This window comes from Patella vulgata, chromosome 4, assembly GCF_932274485.2.
Source record: "Patella vulgata chromosome 4, xgPatVulg1.2, whole genome shotgun sequence".
In the NCBI taxonomy this organism is placed as follows: Eukaryota; Metazoa; Mollusca; class Gastropoda; family Patellidae; genus Patella; species Patella vulgata.
Window position 1 is genome coordinate 13,551,788 of NC_065882.2, and position 26,438 is coordinate 13,578,225.

Consider the following 26,438-nt stretch of genomic DNA (forward strand, 5'->3'; position numbering starts at 1 on the left):
AACATTCCCTTGTTTTTATTCATTCTCTTTTTATAAAAAAGATGGTAATGCACAGACTTTATTCTTTTTTTTCGTTTTCTCTTATCTAGTGACTGTCAATTCTTATTATAAATTGTTAGATATCCTCTCACAGTCTCATATAAAAACTTTTATTCTTGGAAGGAATTATCAGTAAGCTGAAAATTGACTGTGTAACTGTAATTGCTCATTACTTCAGGCAGTGTTTCCTTTTGCTTTTGTCACTTCCGTTTCTTGAAATCTTCATTACGCATCTATCGTAGCAATGATCTTTGAAGTGAGTTTAACAGGTTCTAGTACATAATATGTAATAATGGCTGACAGATCAACATTGTCCTTTAAATAGTGGATGATATATTGTCATATACATGTACGAGCCACAGTGGATGAGTGGTTAGGGCGCTTGCAAACTAACAATGAGGGATCAGATTCGATCTTTGTGTTAGCCATGAACGTTCCTTTGCATTTTTCAGTGTGTTTTCCCTTTTCAGTGGTGCATGAAACATGGTCTAGTCATTCTTATTGGATGTAAAACTAAAGTCCTTTATACATGTTGGTGTTGTCTGGTCAAAACTTCTTTTAAAGGATACTCACTGTTTTCCCCTTTTCAGTGGTTCAAGGAACAGGGTATAGTCGTTCTGATAGGATGTAAAATTAAGGTCCTGTATACATGTGTGTATGGTCTCGACAAAACATCCCTCAAAGGATACTCACTGTTTTCCCCCTTTTTAGCTGTATACATGTTTGTGAGCATGTAAAACTGTAGGCAGAAACACCACTATCTGGGCAAAATGTCCCCCATAGCACACTCATAACCGCTATAATGCCATGAATGAATTTTATTTTGAGGTATCTAATACTTTTATATTTTGTATTTTTTCAGAATAAAGTGTGTTGACGTTGTCTTGACAACAGCGTAGGTGAAAAAGGGGACAATATGGGCAAAACTAACAGTAAACTAAAACCTGAGATTCTCGAAGATTTACGAAAAAATACCGAATTTACGGACGAGGAACTACAAGAATGGTATAAAGGATTTCTCAAAGATTGTCCCAGTGGCCATTTATCGGTGGAGGAATTCAAAAAAATTTATGGAAACTTTTTTCCGTATGGCGATGCATCTAAATTTGCTGAACATGTATTTCGCACATTTGACACTAACGGAGACGGTACAATTGATTTCCGGGAATTTATCTGTGCTCTTAGTGTGACGTCTCGAGGAAAGTTGGAACAAAAATTGCGCTGGGCATTTAGTATGTACGATTTGGATGGTAATGGTTTTATATCTCGACAAGAAATGTTAGAAATAGTCACGGTATGTATATTGGATTTATAATTTTGTAATTTTGATATTGGTAGCCAAGGTGACTCAGTTAATAAGGCACTGGCTCACTAACCAGCAGGTCCTGGGTTCGAAACCAGTGATGGCCGAGAAAAAAAAAAGTCTAGTTGTAATTTGTAATTTTGATATTGGCAGCCAAAGTGGCTCAGTGATTAAAGCACTGGTTCACTAAACCAGGAGGTCCTGGGTTCGAACCCATTGTTGGCTGAGAAAGAAAAACGTCTAGTTGTTCGGTTGACACAAAAAAGTCCTGGTTACACTTTGGGTTGCATGCAAAGGAACCCTTTTAGAAGAAAAGTAAGCAGAAGCAGAAACAATGAAAGATTAAAAAAGACTCATGAAATGAGCTGATCTTTTATAAAATTTTGTATGCGTGCTCAACCTAGGACATGAAATATGAATTTTTTGTCCTACCGACAAATCACGATATGATAAAATCCCTGATGATTTTATCACAATATACCAAAAAAAATGATATAGCGCCCAACCCTATAAAATGTTATAAAACCTCAGAAGATACAATCAACATGTGCTTTATTTTATACAAATGTAAAAATTCAATCGGATTAGAATACAGATCTGTATTTCGTTTCGTTTTTTTTATACTTTCGATGGCCTACACTACATGAAGATCTGACAGGTTGTAGCGATAGGTCACGCCAGAGGTCATACAAGCAGCTTTTGACCTCAATGTATGGTAAGACCTGATAAGATCACCACAATTACCCGATGATTAAAACCACGATTCCAATTGTAGCGCGAATCGTGATAGTGGAAACCTAGCATTAAGCAGTTATTAGTATGTGTCAACTATTTAATTTAGCATTGAGGTTTGGTACACGAGTCTCTTCGTTAGTTTCTTATCTATATTGTCATGTATTTACGTCGCCTGTCTAACACTGTAACCCAGGTATCATTCAATATCAAATCTTTGTTTAAAAAATTCGAAAAAAATTGTTTAAAATACCAAAAATCATCTAATTTGTACTTGTGTCCAGTTTAAAGCTCTGACCATTTAATTCTGATAGTGATTGTCCAATTTACAAGCATTTATTTTCTCGTTCACTGTTAAAAAATAAACCCAATTGATTATTGATGTATAATGATTAATTTTTTAACAGTGGTCGGGAAATTAAACACTTGTAAATTGGACATGCATTATCAAAATTAATTAGTCAGCTTTAGTTTAAACTGGACACAAGTACAAATTAGATGATTTTTGGTGATTTTAAAGGATTTTTACGAATTTTTAAACAAAGATTTAATATTAAATGAATGAGAAAAAAATTAGTGCTAGATACACAAGATTAAATGATACCTGGGTTACAGTGGTGGTATAATCTCCTGGATTTTCTTCTAGAAATTCGGTCTCCACCGACTTCGATAGACCTCTGTCCTATGTCATAATTATTATCCAATATTTATTTAATTGATGTTTGGTTATCAATTATCCTGGGATTCTACCAGATGACTCCGGCGTGAAAAGATTACCTACAGTATTTCCATCCTAAATTCCTAATTACTGCAAATGTTCAATTATTCTTGGTACGGAGTACGTAATCTGGAGATATAAAAGGCGATAAATCTGTACTCATTGCCCGCAGTACAGATTAGTCCTAATTAGTTTTGTAAGATAACACCTCTGTATATATAACCGTCTATTGGCCGAGGATATTCCTCAGGAATTTTCAACATGGTTTTGTCAGGGGTGCAGGATGGGGAGGGGGGTGGAGCCAGACAAGCAACAGTATATAATTGTTTGGATGAGACAAAAAAATTGAATTCCTGTATACACCGTTTCCCCTTGTTGGTGGTGCAGGACAAGAGGGCCTGACAAGGACAGATGTCTAGTCATTCAGATAGGATGAAAAACCGAGGTCCCATGTACACATTGGCATGCACGTAAAAGAACCCTTGACAGTTGGAATTCGAAATAAGAGTAGGCTGTATTGCCACTGTCAGGGCTAAATTCCCCTCATACCACACTGTTTGGCGTATGCCCGTCTTCATTAGCCGAGGTTGGAGAAGAACAGTAGGATGTCAAACTCCATTTTCATTTCATTTTAATTTGTCTGGAGTCTTTGATTTTAATTGAAATACTTCTGTTTTTTCAGGCAATTTATAAAATGGTTGGCACAGTTATGAAAATGCCAGAAGATGAATCCACTCCAGAGAAGAGGACAGAAAAAATATTTCGTCAAATGGATAAAAATTCAGACGGAAGACTTTCATTAGATGAGTTCATTGAAGGGGCCAAAAGCGACCCTTCCATTGTTCGTTTGCTACAATGTGATCCACAATCACAAAGTTGAGTCATATGATCTTAAAACTGTAGTTTCGCAGAAATTTTGTTATCTTGCATTCTGGGATGGAATGATGGATGAAAACTAGATAATAGTGTCGGAGAAAAAGTATTTTCATCGTTTGCCGAATTAAACGCTGTGAAAGAACCAGCAGACATTACTTTGACTCATCGTACCGTTGTATATATTTCTTTAAAAAAAAAAAACATTTCTGGTGTGTACTGTTTCTCCACAATAACCTGTTACCATAGAAACTGTTCCGATTTAATGTGTGACCTTTAGTCTGAGTGACCTTGACCTTTGGGAAAAGGAAGTTGTCTTTATTCGACATTGATGTGACCTTTGAACTGTATGTTTTGCTATGGTTTTTACCTGTGGTTGTTATGGTAACTGTTAACATGTACAGAGATTGGAGGAAAACTGTAAGAACAGCTCACCTGTATTCATTCCAATCTTTCGAAGAAAAAAAAAATGTTTCCAAACAAAACTGTGTATTCGTGGTGATCTAGACATTTCTGATTTGTATTTTATTGTCTCCTTTGGCCGACAAAATTTCTATGAAGATGATAATTTTTGTTGATAATATTAAACAGATTCTGTTTGTAAAATCTTAATTATGCGTCTGCCTCTAAAATTGAAATTAGTCTTCTTTTTTTTCTTTTTTTTACCTTTTTTTTTTTAATTGGTGATAATTAGTTTATTATAATTAGAGTCACAATGCCACTTGTAAATGTATTGATATTATTTAGATAAGTGTTTACTGATATTTCGTTTATATTTAAGAGCAAATGAGACATTAGTGGGATTTCATATTGTCGCCCTAGGAATTGTAACGGAGTAAGGAGGAATGTATAAAGCAGCCCTCAATCTATGGTCCTCAAAAATATGCATGCTAGGGTCTGACTTTCTCTAAGTCACTGTCTCTTCAGACGCGCACATGCACCATAGCGTAACTGAAGTCAATCGAGACACGCAGGTAAAGGCTATTAAGACCCTGTTATCCAGATTATCAGTGACTATTTTCATTCGTGTTGGACTCAAATGGCAGGTTTCTATTTATATTATTCCTTAAATCCCGGATGGGTTAACGTGGTCACAAAATGGTGAGTTTACCAGGATTGGCCTCTTATACAAATACATACGCAAAAGGTGGGCATTGATTACGCAAAGCAAAGTCGTCATGGTTGCAATATTTAAAACATACATATTAACAAGTAAATTTTATGAATATCCACATAACCAAAGGGAAGAGAATTTAGAGAGCCAAAATGACCTTTGAAGCCAAATAGTTTAAAAAAATAAAAAAAAGAAGAAAAATCATGTGGCTCAGTGATATTTGCATATTTTAGATTTGTTTTCTCAGTGCACAATTAGCATATATACACAAAAATGGCTATAAATATGTACATGTTTTTATTTTAAATATTATTATTATGGCCTAAAGAAGGTTAATGTATAATCAAAATGAATTTATTTATTCATTCGTTAGAGATGGCAGTCTTCAGTGATTCCTGGAGATATCTTCGATTGCAAGTTCAGATATATAATATGACTATCGTGAAAGCAGCCTTGAAAATGTGTTGAACTTGAATTAATGATTTGGGAAATATATAAATGAATCGACTATCATCAGGCGATTCTCTCAATGAATGTGTTGATTGATCTGATTGGCTGGAAGAAATGAGAAATGGTCAAATTTCAACCAATCAGGTGAAATTAGTACAAGTTGAGTTTAATAATAAAACTGCTATCTTTACAGAAGTTATCGGCAAGTGGCCATGACCGACCGGAGAAGAGCGAAAAACGGAAATCTTGAAGTCTCTGCTCGTCATTGGGACACCCCTCTCAGCTTAGTCCAGATAGGCAAATGAGCCAATTTTTTCGCCTAGTGGGCCGGGGTTTTTTCTTCAGGAAAATGGGCCAGTTTTCCAGAGTTTCTTACACATTCAATCAAACCAAAATGAGGCCTACAAATCAATATTCAACGGAGTCATTTAAAAATTACATAATGCTATACTTACGAACTTCTTTTTGACCTAACTGAGAGTATTGATTGATTTTCTAATGCTGAGTGGGCCGATTTTCCCCCCCCCAGTAGGCTACATTTTAGCGTATATTAAGCCGTGAAAAATTAGATAATCTTACAAAAATGCAAATCACGATCTGGGACTTTAATTGAATACTGGTATTTGAAAACCACACACGATAAGCTAAGTGTTTGGCCACACCTGTCAGCCCTGAATTTGCGACCGGTTTTATTTATTGCATCTCGGGAATTTTAAAAGGAGTTAAACTTCTTTGATTGGAGTCAAAAGCAAAATTTTCAAATTTGATTTGTTGATTGGTTTCGTGAGATGACAATCGCTCTTTGTTCAAAACTTTCGGTCCATGTATAAAGTCATCAAATCAACAAGATTGAGTAATAAGGCCATACCAATTTGCTTTTCTGTTTTTCGGGGTCTTGATGGATAAATACCCACTTGAATCATGTGAAAGGTGTTTTGTTTAAAATTTGGAACTAAAAGCTTTTAAACAGTGCAACCAAATACTTTTGGCTTTTAAAGTAGTCATTTTTCCAAAGAACTAAGAACAAAACATTTGAGTGGTGTTCCCGAAGAACAGAGAATCGAATTGATGTGGCCTAAATACTGATTTTTTTGCATATGGATGACAATCAGTCAATCTGATTGAAATACAGATCTATATTTCATTTCGTTTTTTATTCTTTCAATGGCCTATACTACATAAATATCTGACCGGTTGTAGTGGAAGGTTGCGAGCGGCTTTTGACCCTAAGACGTCAGACATTTGATTAACCAATCAGCATTGATGTTTGTAGTGCTATGCCCACAATTCCGTGCACCTCGCACCAAAAACTCACCGTAACAGACCATTGAAATGGCTAATTCCTCATCATCCAGAACGTGGGTTATATAACAACTCTTCCAGATCCTAGTGTAGTAAAATGAAATTTTGAACTATAAATAACGAAATAGGATCTGTGTTTTAATCAGATTGGCAATCAATCTTGTTCGAAATTTTAGGTCCTTTATTTAGATAAAGCCATTAAAACAATCCAAGTACTGATACTTTATTTTGACGTAAATTGAAGAGGTTTGCGCCCCTTTAATTATGTAAAATAGGGGACCGGGGCATATTGAACATATGGGTACGTTGAACCACCATTGATATATCCTTTATAAATAATATTAGGCAACCCAATGTGTCCCGGTCTCCCCTATGTCTTTGTAAAGAAACTTGTTGATATTTAAACATCTGATTATTTGGATGACATTCAGTATGTAAAATGTTGATATAATATATTCAATAACTCCAACAATATTTGAATATGTAACTTTGAATGGTGTCTTCGATATTAATTTTTATTGATAACATATACATATTTCAGATGGGTGGCCAAATGGGTTTACACATGTGCATAAGATCATAAGGTCTGTCATTAAGTCAAATGCTGTGGTTTTGATTCTCAACTTGTACATGACAAGTAGTAGTGTTGCTTATCCAACCTCATGGGTCTTCTCCGGGCCCTCCGGTTTCCTCCCACTGGTAAAGACCCCTACGTGCAAGCAAATTAATGAAATAAGATTGAACCATATGTTAGTCCCGAAATGATATAGTTTGTGTCGAGTGGACGTTAAACCTCATTTCTCTTTCTCATTAGGCTGGTTGGTGCAGAAAACTCTATTTCATTTCCTACCGAGACACATTTTTTATTAGCCCGGTTTGTGCAGAAAAGTAGGACGTTAAACACCATTTCATTTCCTATCGGGGAAACGGTTTTCTTACATCCAGACAGTTATTACATTAAATACAGAAGATAATTCTATATCTGTGTCAGGGGCTAAGTGAGAGGGATGCAGTGACAAGCTTTGCGTCATGGTTTTGAGTTTTTGTGCCCCCTCGCAAATAGCAAAAAATCATGCAGGTTTCAATGTGGTTTTCAACATTATAATCATAATAATAATGCTTAACCAGTGTCAAACATATACAATGGGTCAGATATGCTACAAATCGACTCTAGCATGTTCCTTACAGTCCAATATTACTTGGTAGCACTGAGAGGGACTGCCACATCACCCCCTCCACCGCACACATATTTAAATATTAGTTTTTTTGGGAGATGGGACGGGATCTTGTTCCTCATGCGAAATGATGGATCTCCACGCCCCTGATCTGTGTTTTTTGGGAGACCGGACGGGATCTTGTTCCTAATGCTAAATGATGGATCACCACACCCCTGATTCCTCATGCGAAATGATGGATCACCACGCCCCTGATCTGTATTTTTTGGGAGACCATACAGGATCTTGTTCCTCATGCGAAATGATGGATCACCACGCCCCTGATCTGTGTATGTTATCTATAAGAATTGTTTATTATTCATCTGTATATTTATATTAAACTGTCCGTCTATAACCCATGTATCGTTAATCTTGCGTATTTACCTCTCAGTTCTTTCACATTCGATCAATAACAAATCTTCGTTTGAAATTTCGTAAAAACTGTCTAAAATTTCCCCAAATCATCTAATTTGTAGTTATGTCCAGTTTAAAACTGACCGTTTAATTTTGATAACAAGCATCCAATTTATAGAAGGGTTTAATTTCCCGATAACTGTTCAAAAATAAACAATCCCATTGATTATTAATGTGTAATAGTTAATTAAAAATTTTTTGATATTGAATGAATGTGAAGGAGATTAGGGCCAAATACACAAGATTAACGATACCCAGGTTACAGTGTTGATAAATTATATTAAACTGTCAGTCTGTCAGTTGGTAGCAGACTGACAGTATGATAGATAATATCTGTACAGTGTATTTTCTTTCAGCTAAAATATTGTAGAGATTTGATGAGAAATGTAATTTATGTCATTTATTATGTAATTTAATATATACACATTAAAAATCCTGAGCTCGGCTCTTTAGAAAAAGATTTTTTTTTTATATATATAGAATTTGTGAACATTACCCTGGAGCAGTGTGGTTTTTCACTTGTCAGTGGTGCAGGATGGAGTGGTGTCCCCTTGTCAGTAGTGCAGCATGGAGTGGTGTCACCTTGTCAGTGGTGCAGGATAGAGTGATGTCCCCTTGTCAGTGGTGCAGTGGACAGAGGGCCTGCCAAGGAATAGTGTTTAGTTGTTCTGATGGGCCAAAAAAACTGAGGTCCTGTTTACATGTTGGCACACATGTTGGCATATACCCATCTTCAGTAGCCCAGTCAGTGCGGAAAAGTAGGATGTTAAACCCCTTTTTTTTCCATGTATACATTGGTGTGCATGTAAAAGATCCCTTGGTAGTTGGAATTCGATATAAGAGTAGGCCATAGTGCCGCTGTCCGGGCAAAATTTGTGTTATTGATAAAAAATTTGTGTTTTCAGCAATTTTCAATGTTGATGACTGTGAATGATATTGAGTTAAAGACTTTGCTACTTTAAGACTTTGCCAGATTAATAAAGAGTTTTCCTGCAGGTAATGGACCATATAGTCTAGAAATGTATCGTATGCTCTAGAATGTTTCTAACATCAATAAAAACATAAGAAGCATTAAAGGATCTCATTCTAAAATTACTACACAAGTCATGTATTCTACAGATATAATGGTTTGGAGTCCCATTTGTAATGAAAACAACGTAGAAGTAATTAAGAATGGCAGAGTCACAAACGACAAAATATTAATGGACTAAACAGGCATAAATGACTGTCGTTTAATTTGGACTGTTCGCATATTTCACTGAATGTAATTGATTAGAAATTACGATAACAATTTTTAAAAAAAGGCTGTAAATCTCTTTATAAACACTCATATTACATTAGCCATGCTTTTAGACAAATTTTCGTTTATTTTAAAGTTCCAAAGAATAGAGCTATGTACCCTTTTATTGTCAATTAATTCATTAAATACTGCACCAAATATCAAATAAAAAGTAACATGAAATTCCTTGTAGAGAGAGAGAAATGGGGATTTAACACCCACTCTACACAAACTAGATCATTTCGGAACTAACATATTTTCAATAACCACATTTCTAGGAGAATTCAGTATAATGCTAAGCTTGTAAGGGAAGGTGGGAATTAATTATGGCCATGATAAAAAGCTCAAAATTCTTTAAAGTATGGAAGTCACAAATTAGCGGGTGTTGACCAAGAAAGTTCCTCAGAATTTCCTAGTCTTCTTTCCCCTTATCAAGGTGAAAAATCCTTCAGATCGGATGGAAAACTGAAGTCCTGTGTAACCACAGGCATACCTTTAAAGATCCCCCGACAGTTGCAAATCGAAATAATAACCACAATGCCAGTGTCTGGATAGAATTTGTCGAATAATACACTGCTGGATGAATGCCCATCTTCATTAACCTGGATGGTGCAGAAAGAGAGATGTTATATCCATTTGAGTAAAATACTTTAGCAATGAAATGAAAATGAAATGAAATGGGGATAAACGTACTAGTGTTCTGGTCCGACTGGGCTAATGAAGACGGGGATACACCATACAGTGTGGTATAAGAGAAATTTGGCCCGGACATCGGGGCTACGGCCTACTCTTATATCGAATTCCAACTGCAATGTATACATGTTTCCTCAATTTTTCATCCCATCAGAACGACTAGACAGCTGTCCTTGTCAAGCCCTTTCGTCCTGCACCACTGACAAGGTGGAAAATCCTGATGGACTTTCTCGGCCAATACTTCAGCAAGAAATTGTCAGTGCTGGTATATATGTTGGTAATAAAAGCCAATGATTACTCTCTGTATCTGGGGATTGGATGGTCGAATGGTTAACACGTGCGCGCTGTATCATAAGGTCTGTCATTGAGTCAACTGGCATAGTTTCGTTTTCCCGGTTGTGCGTGTCAAGGAGCAGGGTCGCCTGTCCAACCTTGTGGGTTTTCTCTGGGTCCTCCGGTTTCCTCCCAATTGCTAAAGACCCCTATGCACAAGCGAATTATTGAAATAAAATTGAACCATATGTTAGTCCCGAAATGACCTAGTTTGTGTCGAATGGGTGTTAAACCTCATTTCTCTCTATCTCTCTCTCTACTCTTGGTATCTATAAACTCATTTAAAAGAAAGTATAGCTCTATTCTTTGGGAACATAAAATAGACAAAAATAGGACAAAAAGCACATTTCATTCAGTGTTGAATATTACAGATAATATTGTACTACAGCTACAAGCCCTTTAAATGGTTGAACAAAAGTAATAGAAGCCATCATTTTAATCTCATTAGTTTAACTGAATCCACGGACACCCGACTAGGTCTTGTCCGAAGTAAAACGTTCACCTTAATTAGTACCAACATCTATGATAAACATAGATCTCCGTTTTTAATTAACAGGGACACTCTGAAATCAATATTACTACACATCTACTAAAATCTACCAAATTACTTCTGCTTTTTCCCTTCTAGCCGTCTCTCTGGCACAAATATCAGCATTCAGTTTCTCAAGTGTCGCTGTAACCACGGGCACCAGAACTGTGGAATTGAAACTAATTGATGGCAAACTTGGTCAATTAGGCATGTTCCACCATTCTTCCCCTTGTCTCGGAATCTCGTCTCCTAGCGGCAAAACGGACCGTAACATGTTTAATGGATGGTACAAGTATTTAGAGGTCGTTTCAATGACGTAGCTCGGAGGTAAATTGTCCATCCAGACTGACAAATTGAAATCTTTTTAATGGTTTTTAAGATCTTGTCAGTGAACACCACGTTAATGACAGGAACTGGATGTTAAAGTGGGCAAAGTGCAATTTTGAGTGAATTTAATTAGCATGTAGTTCAATTTTATTTAAAAGATTTAATTCTAGTTTTTGTGGAGAGAATCTGTAACAATGGAGTTAAATCAAAGAGTCAGGTAATCACTAGGTAAATGGGTTGGATGGGAACAGAGTCGGGTAATCACTTGGTAAATGGGTTGGATGGGAACAGAGTCGGGTAATCACTTGGTAAATGGGTTGGATGGGAACAGAGTCGTGTAATCACTCGGTAAATGGATTGACGGGAACAGAGTCGGGTAATCACTTGGTAAATGGGTTGGATGGGAACAGAGTCGGGTAATCACTTGGTAAATGGGTTGGATGGGAACAGAGTCGGGTAATCACTTGGTTGGATGTGTTAATCCCATTAGTTCAATTTCATTTAAAGATTTAATACTGGATTGTGGAGAGAGGTTCCCAGCAATAAGAATGGACGGGATGGGGTGGGGGGATACCAGCAATAAGAATGGATTCTGCAATAAGAATGGATGGGATGTGGGGATCACAGCAATAAGATGGTTCTTTTACGTGCAAGGCAAAGTGTAAACAGGACCTTTATTATATGTGAATAAAGCCTAGCTCACAATCCATCGTACGTGTTAATGGGGGTGGGGGGTGGTGGGAAGTTTGGTAAACCTGTACGTGAGACTTACGCGTCACTTGCATGTGTACGGCACTGTAGAAGATCACAGACCAGTCGTAGAAACTTTTGGTCCTGGACATACAAAATTTTCACCAGGTTTCTTGCAGCTGGTCTTTGAACGACCAAGCACTAAACCCCATGCGTGTCAGAACACTTTTACATAGTTGTAGTATTTAACAGCATCACAGAAACAATATTTAAAATTAAAACTTTTTATTCTTCGACAGTAAATATATATATACACACGTTGTACATGTACACTATATACAAGTTTAAAAATATAATAAACTTTGTTCAGCAAACATAAACTTTCTGTATGGAAAGGGCGTTTCACATGTCTGTGGGTTCACAAGTCAGTCGCTATACAAAATACTATAACAGAAAGTGCAGGAAGACTGCACCACACATAAACAATTACACAAATACAAACATACGGACAGAACACCACAAACAACAAACGTTTATATATCAAATCAAGTGAATGGATTCGGGGGGCCACTGCGCTGTACATTCCCGGGTCTGTAATGATACAGGCTTCATTCAAAATGAAAATCAAAACTCACAATAAAATATGGATTAACAAAAGAACCAGCAGAACCAACTGAAGGTATTAGACATTTTGTCAAGTTCAAAGGTCAAGAGACTGTTGAACCATGACAATAATCCTTGACCTGCTGACATGTGAACCCAAGAGCTATAGTGAGCATTCTCCTTACCTACCTAGCTAATGTCTACTATATATATACACACAAGGGGTATGAAAGACATAATTTTTCACTTTTAAGAAATCATGATCACAGTGCTAAGAATTTATATTAAAGATGCATTATGTAAGAGCTAAAATTGGCTATTGCAGCTCTTTTTCATAGCTTCAAATTTTACATTATTATTTAGACATTAATTCACATGGCCATAACAAACTCTCTAGATCATCTGAAATCTTTAACACTCATAACTTTGCCAAGAATAAAGTAATTTGACCATATATATTCCTTTCCTCATTTATCTATTTTGGAACTATTAAAGCAAGAATAGCTAGGTTGTTTTTTTTTATCTACAACTTACATAATGCATCCTTAAGAGAGTTTGGTTAGTTACAAAACAAAGTGGAGCAATAATAAAATACACAGCAATAATGAAATACAGGAATAACATACATGTGGAGCAATAATGAAATACAGGAATAACATACATGTGGAGCAATAATAAAATGCAGGAATAACATAATGTGGAGTAATAATAAAATTCAGGAATAATATAATGTGGAGCAATAATAAAATGCACAGCAATAATAAAATGCACAGCAATAATGAAATGCAGGAATAACATAATTTGGAGCAATAATGAAATGCAGGAATAACATAATTTGGAGCAATAATGAAATGCAGGAATGACCAAAAATCATCCAATTTGTACTTGTGTCCTGTTTAAACTCGACACGAGTACAAATTACATGATTTGGGTGATTTTAATGATTTTTACGAATTTTTAAACAAAGATTTCATATTAAACAAATGTGAATGAAATTAGTGCTAGATACAAAAGATTAAATGATACCCGTGTTACAGTAATATAATTTGGAGCAATAATAAAATGTATAATTACACCTTATATCACATTACAATAAATTAAGAGATTGCATTATCTGGCGACAACAAAACTGGAAAATTACTTTTAATAAACTGCTTATGGTCATATACAATACACCTCAACCCTTTATAGAAATTAATCACAAAGTCATACTTAACTTAAACAATCTAAAATTGTCTTAATGTTAAGTCTCTGATTGTCATTGAACAGATTTTTAATCCTTTAATCTGTAAAGTACCGGTATTTACAAAGATATTATGATCTAAAAATTTGGCATCCACTGCAGACAACATAATCAGGATAGAGTCGGCACTAGCCAGTGATATTTACTGTTTTCACAGGAAGCTTTTGATGTGTTTCATTTAAATCTGATTATAAACAAGCCGAGAGATTATCTATCTATCTACTGTTGGTATTTTCATTTTGTTTTCTCAATTACATTTTTAGCATGGATTAGGTCGTGGCAAATTTGATATTTTTGAGAGAGAGAGAGAGAGAGAGAGAGAGAGAGAAATGGGGTTTAACACAAACTAGGTCATTTCGGGACTAACATATGGTTCAATTTTATTTCAATAATTTGCGTGCGTATAGGGGTCTTTAGCAGTGGGAGGAAACCGGAGGACCTACAGGATAGCACAAGGTTGGACAGGTGACTCTACTCCTTGTCACGTAGGGGCGGGAATTGAAACCACGCTAGTTGACTCAATGAAAGACCTTGTGATACAGCGCGCACGTGCTAACCATTCGGTCATCCAACCCCCTAAAACAACAAAGACTATAACATTGTATAATAAAAGTATATGAGAACGTCCTACTGTTCTTCATCAACCAGGCTAAACAAGATGGGTATATGCCATGCAGTGTACTATGAGGGAAATTTTGCTTAGACAGTAGCCCTATGTCCGACTCTTTGTCAAAAATTCTAACTTCCATTGGTTCATTGTCTCTAGAAGTAGGAGGAAACTGGAGGACCCGGTGAAAACCTACAAGGTTGGACAGACGACCATACTCCTTGTCATATAAAATAAAATGGGGCATATGCCATACAGTGTGCTATGAGGTGAATTTTGCCCGGGCAGCGGCACCATGACCTACTCTTATATCGAATTCCAACTGCCAAGGGATCTTTAAAGTGTATGCGAATGTATACACAGGACCTCTGTTTTTCATACCATCCGAATGACTAGACAGCTGTCCTTATCAGGCCCTTGTCATATAATATGGAAGTCAAGTTTTTCATATATTGATTATTTAATATTTAATCAAGAAAACTGAACCGAAATACGAATGCTAGATAATCTCTCAGATAATCAGATTAAAAACAGATCCATCAAAAGTCTCTAGTGAAAAACGATAACCATCGCTGGCTTGTGTTCGCTGATTATATTGTCTGTAGTGGATTTCAAATGTTGACAAATATTCGGTTCATTCTATCAGTATAAATACTGAACGGAGCAGAACCATTTTTGGACTGATATTTCTTTTAAAGATATTACTTTACAAAGAATACATCAGAAGAGCATTTCCACCAGCTAGATTAGGTGTAGAGAAACACGTGAAATTTTTAATATCAACCCTAAAAGATACATTATGGGAGATCAGATAAAGAGCTGGCAGTTCTCACTATAATGGTTAAAAACTAGATAATGTAAAGGCAATTTGCTGAAAATTTCAGTGGATTTGAACGGACAATTTAGCGATTGAATTTTGGGCCTAGCCTGGATCATCATTACTAAAGTCGGTACGATAAAAAACATAAATCTCGATTATCCATTTTTTGATTTAATCATCAATGAGCGTTGAGCAGCAGTTCGGATTCTAATCCAGTAAATATCGCAAGCTAGTGATGACATCGAGAGTTGATTATGGTCTGGATAAGTTAATTAATGTCTAATTAATAATTTAGATAACATTTCAGGTTTAAAGAAAGACTTGCAATAGGCAGATTTAGCTCTTGCGTAATGGATGTTTAAACACAAAGAAATAGATCTGTATATGTATATATTTCTATGGCACAAACTGCACTATCTACGACTCCTTAACGACAAACCGACCTAACTATAGGGTTCCTTATTAGACCACCCCTGTCGCGTGCACAGCTGTTGCTCTCCCACAAACTAGTAAATAGCTTATATGACGGAAAGCTATTCACATATTTCCGGCGGTTTGAGGTGTTCTAAGTAACAGCAGGTTCAGATTGCTTTGGTCTGTCCAGAGATGTAACGGTATTAGCCAAATTAAGGTCAAATAAAGGGTACGATTGACGTATTTGTCTGGGAGGCCATTTCAGAAGGGCCTTGGTTCGCTGTGGCTCTGAACATTTTTACCTGAAATTGATTGGTCCACAGAAAGCTTATACAATTTCCTACCAGATGGCGCCATTAACTGGGGTTTGTTGAAAAAGTAACTTAAATCGTTCTTCCCCGGGGCTCTTCAAATGTTATAGGGTTAATTTTCTTCAAGGAAATGCGATAGTTAATATATAGATGGACCAAATGTTAAATGGTTAACCTATATGACAATTACCTGGTTGTTAATGACTATTGTATAATTTATAAACCACTTGTGTTGATACTGATTGGTATAAAATAATAATGACTTGTATGATTTAATGGTATAATAATCACATATAGAGTTAAAGTCTTTGATCCTCATTTTGGGGGGGGGGGGGTATTATAATTAATTCCTTTTAATCTACAAAGAGAGAGAGAGAGAGAGAGAGAGAAAGAGTTTAAGGTCCATTCCACACAAACTATGTCTTTAGCAGTGGTAGGACCCGGGGAAAACCAACGAGGTTGGACAGGCGACTCTGCTCATTGCCACGTACAAGCAGGGAATCAAAACCACGCCAGTTGACTCCATGACAGACCTTCTGATCCAACGCTCACGTGTTAACCATTCGGAGACCCACTAATGGTTCAATTCCGTTAAGTATTTACAAAGATATGATGAATTGAAAGTCAATATCAAATACAAGTACTGGGAATATATTTTGATAGGCCTCTTTTTTGTCAAGTCTAATCTATGCCAGGTGATCATCTACTGTTAATATTTTGGTTTTGGTTTCTTTTTTTTTTAATCAGAGATCCTGTTTCCTCCCAGGATATGTTAGTCCCGAAATGACCTAGTTTGTGTTGAGTGGAGGTTAATCTGTCTCTGTCTCTAAATGGAGAGAAATTAAATAATGGCTGCAAATATCCATAAAATCATGAAATGGTGTTTAATGTCTTACATTTCTGTACAGGGGGGTTGGATGGCTGAATGGTTAGCATGAGCACGCTGTATCATAAAGTCTGTCATTGAGTCAACTGGCGTGGTTTCGATTCTCCGGTTGTACGTGACAAGGAGTAGGGTCGTCTGTCCAACCTCGTGGATTTTCTGACCACTTGACCATGGCAAACATCTACACACTAGTTAATTTTGATAATGAGTGTCCAATTTACAAGTATTTAATTTTGTGACCACTGTACGAAAATTAATCATTATACATCAATGATCAATTGAGTTATTTATTTCCTAACAGTGATCGAGAAATTAAACACTTGTAAATTGGACACTCATAAAAATTGAATGGTCAGCTTTAAACTGGACACAAGTACAAATTAGATGATTTAGGTGATTTTAAATGATTTTTACAAATTTTTAAACAAAGATTTGATATTGAATGAATGTGAAAGAAATTAGTGCTAGAAACACAAGATTAAATAATACCCGGATTACAGTAACATTTTTAAACAAAGATTTGATAGTGAATGAATGTGAAAGAAGTTAGTGCTAGATACACAAGATTAAATAATACCCAGATTACAGTAACATTTTTAAACAAAGATTTGATATTGAATGAATGTGAAAGAAGTTAGTGCTAGATACACAAGATTAAATAATACCCGGATTACAGTAACATTTTTAAACAAAGATTTGATATTGAATGAATGTGAAAGAAGTTAGTGCTAAATACACAAGATTAAATGATACCCAGATTACAGTGATATAAACTGTTATAATCTGTTAAAACATAATGCTATTTCAAACAATTAATAACAGTAACCAAGATACTCTGTCCGGACATTGCGATCTGAGTCTACCGGACATTGCGATCTGAGCCTATCTTGTAGGGACCTAGGCTACAGAAATTTTTTACTGACCGACCACCCCCTGAATACAGTAGAGTGTTTGGGTTGTTTTTTTTTACCATAGTATTGCCGTAGCACATTTTCAATAAAATGACAAGTAAATTCTCATTCTGAAGAAGCAAAAAAGTGAATTTCGCAAACTATGCTAGATTTGACAATTTGACGATATACAAACTTCATAAAATCTTCTAATAATCTATTTTTCTTTCTGATCTTCTAAAACACCCTTAAAATGGGGAAAATACACTAGATTATTACCATAGTAAATGCGAGGTAACAGTTGATACAGTAGAATGTTTCGTTTTGCTCTAGTATTGCCCTAGTACGTTTTCAACAAATATATACATGAATATTCATTGAGCCATTTTTTATATAGTTAATGTAGAATATATGTATCTATGCATTGATTCAACTTTTACCAATAAAATAACTTTTTCACTTATTATTTGGAGGACCTTGATCTGACTGAGTGCCCTCGACTGCCGCCCTTAAAGTAAGTGCCTTTATCTAACCCTGATGAAAATCCTTAAAAATATAACACAATTTATATGGAAAACAATCACTAGTTTGTACATATATAGAGAATCTCCTACGAGTCTTTTTTGGTATCAAAAAGGACGAGTTGGAGATTTTATTTATCACCCAATCCTTTCTTACATGCACAAATAAATAAATATAATTCTTTGCTATAGATTTCACTTTTACTGAACCTGATTACATTACGGCGTAGTGATACATCATTTTTTGACAGCAATTCAACCATTGCAAAGTCCTTTATATTGACCCAGTGTTTCCATCAAGGTCAATTTAATAAAAATTGTTTATTTTTAATAAAAAAGAAGGTACTTTTAATAAAAAATGAACTGTTTTTTTGAAAATAAAAAAAGTAGTTTCTTTTTAACTGACCAATCAAATTCATGTAAAGCGGTATCTCCTAAGGAGATATCGCAGTAGATTATGAAATATATCACACAAGCGATATCTACTGTAGAATGTATTATTGGGTGATAAAGGATGATGTTTCCACAAGTGCTCTCTTCTATATTTCATTTTCATTGTGTTTCTATTATGCATAATCCTTAAATGCCACTCAAGGATTACATTCACATCCAGTTAAATACTAGGAGGTCCTCCAGCAGGTGCTGAAGGCTCCTGAACTTCAGCCCTTAAAGCTCAAACCATAATCCGACCCCATGATTGAGATCCTGTTATGTTGTATGTCCAATGATTAAAAACTGTCCAATAAAATTTCCCAGGCCCATCAGGATCAGAAAGCCGTGGAAAATTGTCTTCAGCCATGTTAACTTTAGCCCTCCATCTTCACGATAACAGGCCTTTAAATACACCAAACAAGGGAGACAAATAGCGTAGGAAAACCCACAGAAGGCACCAACAAATCTGAAATTCATAACAAACCAGTTTAAGGCCATACAATAAAAAATATTCTGGTTCTCGGACAATCCCTTAGGCCTTAGGCTATTCCACTTATGAGACCCTACCCAATCTCCCACCCTCATGAAGAGAAAAAGAGAGAGAGAGAGAGAGAGAGAGAGTTCCAAAATAGATAAAGAAAAGTGAATATATTGAAAATTTCATTTATATTGAGCGAAATTGTGAGTGTTGAAAGATGTAGCGGTAATTGTTTATTATCATAACTGTGGTACTTGACAACTGAGGCTAAGTCTTGTTTATCCATTGTATCGTTAAATTAAAATGTTCAAATCCATTTAAATCTCAGCCATCCGATCGTTCCCTAGAATTGATTATAGTTGAATAAATGTCTAAATAATAATTCTATATAACATTTGAAGCCAGACAAAAGACCTCTGACATAATACATTTTTAAATAAATTTGATCCCTAATCTGTGTCTGACACAAACTAGGTCATTTTGGGACTAACACATGGTTCAGTTTTATTTCAATAGGGGTCTTCAGCAATGGGAGGAAACCAGACTACTCAGAGAAAACCCACTAGGTTGGACAGATGACCCTACTCCTTGTCACGTTCACCCCCCCCCCCCCCTTCATGACTAGAGGAAGATGAAAGTTTTTAAAAAACACAATAGAGTAATGTCTAGCATATGATGACGGATGTTTAAGGCTACATTGTGTCTAACAAAGGCTTGTGACAGTGTTAAAAGTATTACACACCTTGGCTGGAGGTCCTGTAAATCTTAAGGCTATAGGCATTATTTGAATGCTTTTTGAATATTTTAATTTAACTAGAATGATCAATTTTTGGTCTATTTTCAAATTTCAAACAAACGTAAAATATACGAGAACAAAGCAAAGCAAAGTAAACGAAACTTACCTAATAATTCTTCCAATATGAGGTAAAATATATATATTCAATAATTCTACCAAAATGAGGTAAAAATAGACTTACCCAATAATTCTACCAAAATGAGGTAAAATATATATACTTAATAATTCTACCAAAATGAGGTAAAAATAAAGATGTAAAAATAGACTTACCCAATAATTCTACCAATATGAGGTAAAAAGTAGACTTACCCAATAATTCTAACAAAATGAGGTAAAATATATATACTTAATAATTCTACCAAAATGAGGTAAAAATAAAGATGTAAAAAATAGACTTACCCAATAATTCTACCAATATGAGGTAAAAAGATGGCGAAGATGATACAGACACCAATTAATACAACATTTAACACCAATACATGTTTTAAACTGAAAAATAATAATTAAAATAATTACAATTCTATGCAAACCACAATAATTTGTCCTCATTGGATCATCCTTCAATCATATTAATTGTTGAATATGCATATTAAAGATGCATTATGTAAGAGCTAAAACATATAATAATGCATCTTTAATTTGTAAATTCTAACAGTAAAGATGCATTATGTAAGATTTAGATAAAGAGCTGGTCGTTCTTGCTATAATAGTTAAAAAATAGATAATGCAAAATCAACATATTGAACATTTCATTAAAATTACTCTATTCTGATTGAAAATTTCATTCAAATTACTTTATTCTGACCCAAGGTATCAATGTCTGTTGCTTTATTAACAAGATGTGTGCATCGATTGTTATTATAGTAACCAGGGTACTCGCTTCTCCATTTTTAAATTAAATCATTAAATGGCCAAATCGTTCTAATCTACTTAAAATCAGAGCCATCCCATGACCTAGAGAGTTGATTATGGTCTTGTCATGTTAATCAATGTCTAATTTAGATAACATTTCAAGCCTAAAGAAAGACCAGCAATAGGCAGATTTAGCTCTTGCATAATGTATGTTAATGAATCCCTCAAGCCAGAATCATTAATCATTAACAATAGTAGTTTACAGGGGATTCCCCAATCCTTAAAATGATGACCAGTGACTTTACATCAAATATTGTAGAATGTTTTGTTGATGCAATGAGAAAATGAAATGAAATGGAGTTTAACTTCCTACTGTTTTGCTCAGACTGGGTTAATGAAGACGAACATACGCCAGTGTGCTATGAGGGAAATTTTGCCCTGACAGTGGCGCTAAGGCCTACTCTTATATCAAATTCCAGTTACCAAGGGATCTTTTACGTGCACTCCAATGTATACACAGCACCTCGGTTTTCCATCCCATCCAAACAATTAGACAGCTGTCCTTGTCAGGCCCTCCGTGCTGCACCACTGACAAGAGGAAATAATGTCGGAAAATCTAGATGAAATTACTCGACCAACGATGCAATGAGTGAAATAAGTTTATTTAACATCCCCTTCCACTAAGGTGATATTGCAGACCGTCTGCTAGCTTCAGAAGAGCTGGAGACCCTGGTGTGGCATATTGATTTGCCGATGCAATATCATGTACAAAATGTATACAATTCCAGCATAATTATGAATGTAAATAGTTGATGATTCCTTGATTGTTTAACCAAAAACTCACCTTGGCCAGACGGAACCAAATACAGAATGCATGAACTGTAACCGTAGTATAAATATCAACAAAGGAAAAACACACAGCATTTGGAAAAACAGACCAATTCTTGCCACAAATGCCATGATGTCATTAGTTTCTATATTATTTAATAAATTCTGAAATATTACAAAAAGAACAAAAGTTCATTAAGAAAATTTGTAATAGTGCTGATCAATGCTATTTGGTCTACAAATTACATTCGTATAGTGTTATAGTTGGATCTTTTATATATTATACACTAGGACTATACCCATGTTTATATAGTGTCTCACTATAACATGGGTATAGTCCTAGTGTATGATATATAAAGTGTCCCACTATAACATGGGTATAGTCCTAGTGTATGATATATAAAGAGTCCCACTATAACGTGGGTATATATATAGTCCTAATGTATAACATAAGGGTCTCACTATAACATGTGTATAGTCCTATACCCATGTTATAGTGGGACCCTTTATATATAATATTCAAAAAAAGTAGGGGATATTTGATTTTGGGGGCATAATACTAAAATATTCAAATGACTACGAAAAAAGTCACTATAGAACCTAACAGAAGAAACATTTCCAGTTACATGTGACGCCCAAACGCACCAATAGCTACCGCATGGAATGCAGGTGATGCTTGGGATCATCATGGGGGTCCAACCCAAGATTTGCACGACTCTGACTTTGAATGTTACAGTCATTGTGGCATTGAATTCCAGGGTGGAAACATCAGTTTAATTGTTTTAGTGACCAGAAAACAAATTTTGATATGCGTCGGCTTACCCAAAATGAAAGGTTACGTGCCCTTGGCATGCTACAGATCGGCACAACACAGTCGGTTGTGGCGCGGACGATGAATGTTTCTCAGTCTGTCATAAGCAGGCTATGGTCCAGATACCGTGATACACAATCTGTACAGGACAGACGACGCTCAGGTCGACCAAGGGCGACAACTCAAGCTCAGGATCGATTTATCCGTACCTTGGCCTTGAGAAATCGTGTCATCACAGCAAATCAGATCAGCGCTCGTCTTCAAACAGACACTGGTGTGAGAGTGAGTGGCCAGACGATTCGGAATCGACTGCATAGGGGTCACCTTCGCGCCCGACGTCCTCGCGTGATCCCTTGTTTGCGAGATCATCACATTCAGGCAAGACGTCGTTGGTGTAGGGATCGTCAACACTGGGATAATCGACGCTGGAGCAAAGTGATATTTTCAGATGAGTAAAGGTTCACTGTTGATTTTTTGGACAGACGTAGGAGGGTGTGGCGTCGTCGAAACGAGCGCTTCCAAGACGTTAACGTCATCAGACATGATCGATTTGGGGGTGGTTCTGTTATGGTGTGGGGAGGCATCACTGTTGCTGGAAGAACGGCTTTACATGTTGTTGCAGGGCGTGTTACAGGCCAGTACTACCGGGACAACATCTTGGCAGTCCATGTTGTGCTGTTCGCACGACGTCATGGCCGCCGTTTCATCTTCCAGGATGACAACGCAAGATGTCACAGGGCCAGGATCGTTACAGGTTACCTCCAACAACAGAACATCACCACATTACCTTGGCCAGCACTGAGTCCCGACCTCTCCCCCATCGAGCATGTCTGGGACATGCTTGGATGGAGGTTACGTCAACGTCAACAACGTCCTGCCAATGTCTAAGAACTTGCTGCTGCGTTGCAACAGGAATGGGACAATCTGGACCAAAATGACCTTAGACGTCTCATTAGGAGTATGCCACGTCGGATCAATGCTTGTTTGGCAAACAGAGGAGGATTTACCCGTTACTGACTTGGTTGTGATGCTGTGGTAACTTTGCTGTTTGACCCCGGGTATCATTTTACCCTTATAATGGTCAGTCTGTGCCTTACTTAGTCTAACGATCATTTGGAATAAATCGATGAATGTGAACTTCATTTCATTTTGTCATTTGTTTCTTCGTCAGTTTCATTAGGTGACTTTAATAACACTTAAAAATCAAATATCCCCTACTTTTTTTGAATAGTATATTATACACTAGGACTATATCCATGTTATAGTGGGACACTTTATATATCATACACTAGGACTATACCCATGTTATAGTGGGACACTTTATATATCATACACTAGGACTATACCCATGTTATTGTGGGACCATTTATACACTAATCTTAATAAAATTCAAACTGTTAAGGGTTCTTTTATGTGCACGCCAACATGTACACTGGGTCTTGTTTGTTTGTCAAATCTGAAAAGGGGGGAAACTAAGCTGAGATCAAACCCAGGGCTCTCTGATTACTGAGCCAAAATGGTTTCCTTTAAAGAACTGTCGCAAATTGAAACACTTGCGTCCAAACGAATAACTGATGAAAGCGGGTAAGTGGGTTGAACGACATGCGGATACAAAATGATAAATGTCTGTTATTTAATACTGAATCATGATAGTAAATATATCAACATTATCTTACTTCGTCCTCGTAGATAAGCAGGTGGGCAAATGTTGAGATTTTGAGATGGGCCCTAAGGAGATTCAAATTGGGTGTAATTCATACTTACATCTTCAATACAAGATTTGGCGAGTGGAAATGAGGAATAGAAAATGACACCCATATAAACATACGTTCCACATACTAACAAATACGCTATCGTTAAATCTCGTATCTAAAAATAAACATAAATTATGATTAGTTTGTTTCATAATGACCATATGACAAGATTAAATCATAATATTAAAACCACTTGTCATAATTTGAGGGATTTTGAATCTCTCAAAAAAGAAAGTGGGCAAGATCATTTCGGGAATAACATATGGTTCAATTTTATTTCAATAATTTGCGTTTGCGTATGGGTCTTTAGCAGTGAAACCAACGCCAGTTGACTCAGTGACAGACCCTATGATACAACGTGCACAAGCTAAACATTCGGCCATCCAACACATACCCTATCTCGAAGGAGTATTGGACCAATATATCGCTATTATTTTATATATCGAGAATCACTATTGAACATATCCGGTCTAAATGAGAAAGGAGTGTCTGAGGACTGAACCTTTATTCTTGGTAACGTACAAGTACTAATTGAGGTCTGTGATTGACATTTTAAGAATCATTAATCCCTTTCAAACTACAATATTGTTAAAGCAGGATCTCTAAAATAATTAAAACACCAAGATTCAGTCCACTAAACACAAACTAGGTCATTTCGGGACTAACATATGATTCAATTTTATTTCAATAATTCTTTAGCAGTGGGAGGAAATTGATTTTACTGGTCAGCCAATCGAATTGCAGTATTTCTTAAAATTTCGATTGTATCTTAGTTTCAGTTTTCGTGAATAAGGGCCCAGGTACTTACATTATTTTGTGGATTTTTTTGGTTTCGTGTAATGGATATACAACAATTCTGTACAAAATAAGCTAATGCTGAAATACCCGTTAATGCAGGGAATGTCATTTTAAAATCTGAAAATAATAAAATATAATATACAATTAATTAACTTACCAACATAACATTAAAGGGACTATCCCAAATTGAACAGAGTCTCAAAAATAAAAGTCTGAGTACGTATGAAATTTAAGTGTGAAAATATAGAGGAATGATGTATTTACCTTGTCTCAAAATTTCAGCTCACAATATTGAGTCATTTGGATGTGAACATCAAAAATACTTATCCGTAACAAGTTTGCGGGTCAATTTTGTCATTGGATGACCTGATAGTCTATTCCTGTTCCTTTAGAGGTCTATACAGTGAATGACCCATGTGTTGTACTAGATAACGAAAGGTAAATTTCACCTACACATTATTTTTATAAAATAAAATAATACAGCTTGGGACAATGGTCTCCTTTCCAGATGAAGACTGACGGTATAAGTTGTTTGAAACCGTATCACAAATATTGAGTTAGTTGCTCGGCCCTTAGCTAGAGGATTTTAAGGGGTTTTAACACAAAATTAAGCAGTTTTATTCTCTAAAATATTATCGGGATTGGTCCTTTAACAAAAGCTAGCAAAGAAGAAAGTGCTTCTCTTTCTTGGAAGGCCACAATATATAACTCTCAGCTAGGATGTCTAAGTTTTGAATTCTTATCAGGGCAGAGTCTTGAAAAAATCTTTGTAATCATTCAAACCTAGTTCCCATTGCCAATAGTATACATGGGACACTGGTTTTAGCGCAACATCTGACCGACTGACCAAGTAACTCTCTCAGCCAACACCAGGCAAATGGTCAAAGGGGAGATAAATCCCATTTTCAATCCATTTTATTTTGATCTGGCTATAGGCTGAGTCACAATGGTGGATTTACGTCTATAAACCAAATCCTTTCATTGTAAACCATAAAATCTATCAGTCAGATCTCAGTTTTCTTGGCCTACAAACTGACCAGCACTTCTTTTTATTATTAAAATTGCTGACATCAAATTCAACCTACGAGACTTATCCTTTAAAACTTTCACTAGGATCGGTCTTGAAGGATCAATCCATTAGTGTGACTCTTCCTAAATTGAAGCTAGGAATAAAGAAATGGGGTTTAATGTCCTAATTGTCTATACTGATTTGACTAATGAAGACTGGCACACACCATCCAGTTTGCTATGAGAGAAATTTTGCTGGGACAGCCTTGCTACGGCCTACTCTTATTTCGAATTCCAACTGTCAAGCATACTATTATGTGCACGCCAGTGTGTACACAGGACCTCCGTTATTTGTTCCATCCTATCAACTAGATGC

General features: G+C 36.0%; 2 protein-coding genes across 8 annotated transcripts in view; one reads left to right on the top strand and one right to left on the bottom strand.

The window, feature by feature from the left end:
* Positions 1-8,619, top strand: part of LOC126819557 (neurocalcin homolog) — a 269,509-nt gene extending 260,890 nt beyond the window's left edge. For all 7 annotated transcript variants that reach the window (XM_050547701.2, XM_050547702.2, XM_050547700.2 and 4 more), the window contains 2 exons: positions 902-1,333; positions 3,475-8,619. In XM_050547701.2, the coding sequence (XP_050403658.1) occupies positions 956-1,333; positions 3,475-3,672 (576 nt within the window). In that variant the 5' untranslated portion in view covers positions 902-955 and the 3' untranslated portion in view covers positions 3,673-8,619. The remainder of the gene's footprint in view (positions 1-901; positions 1,334-3,474) is intronic.
* Positions 8,512-26,438, bottom strand: part of LOC126819498 (neutral amino acid transporter 9) — a 32,039-nt gene continuing 14,112 nt past the window's right edge. The window contains exons 11-16 of the mRNA XM_056100189.1: positions 25,065-25,171; positions 24,267-24,371; positions 21,708-21,856; positions 20,411-20,500; positions 9,975-10,040; positions 8,512-8,515 (exon numbers count right to left, since the gene is read on the bottom strand). Of these exons, the coding sequence (XP_055956164.1) occupies positions 8,512-8,515; positions 9,975-10,040; positions 20,411-20,500; positions 21,708-21,856; positions 24,267-24,371; positions 25,065-25,171 (521 nt within the window). The remainder of the gene's footprint in view (positions 8,516-9,974; positions 10,041-20,410; positions 20,501-21,707; positions 21,857-24,266; positions 24,372-25,064; positions 25,172-26,438) is intronic.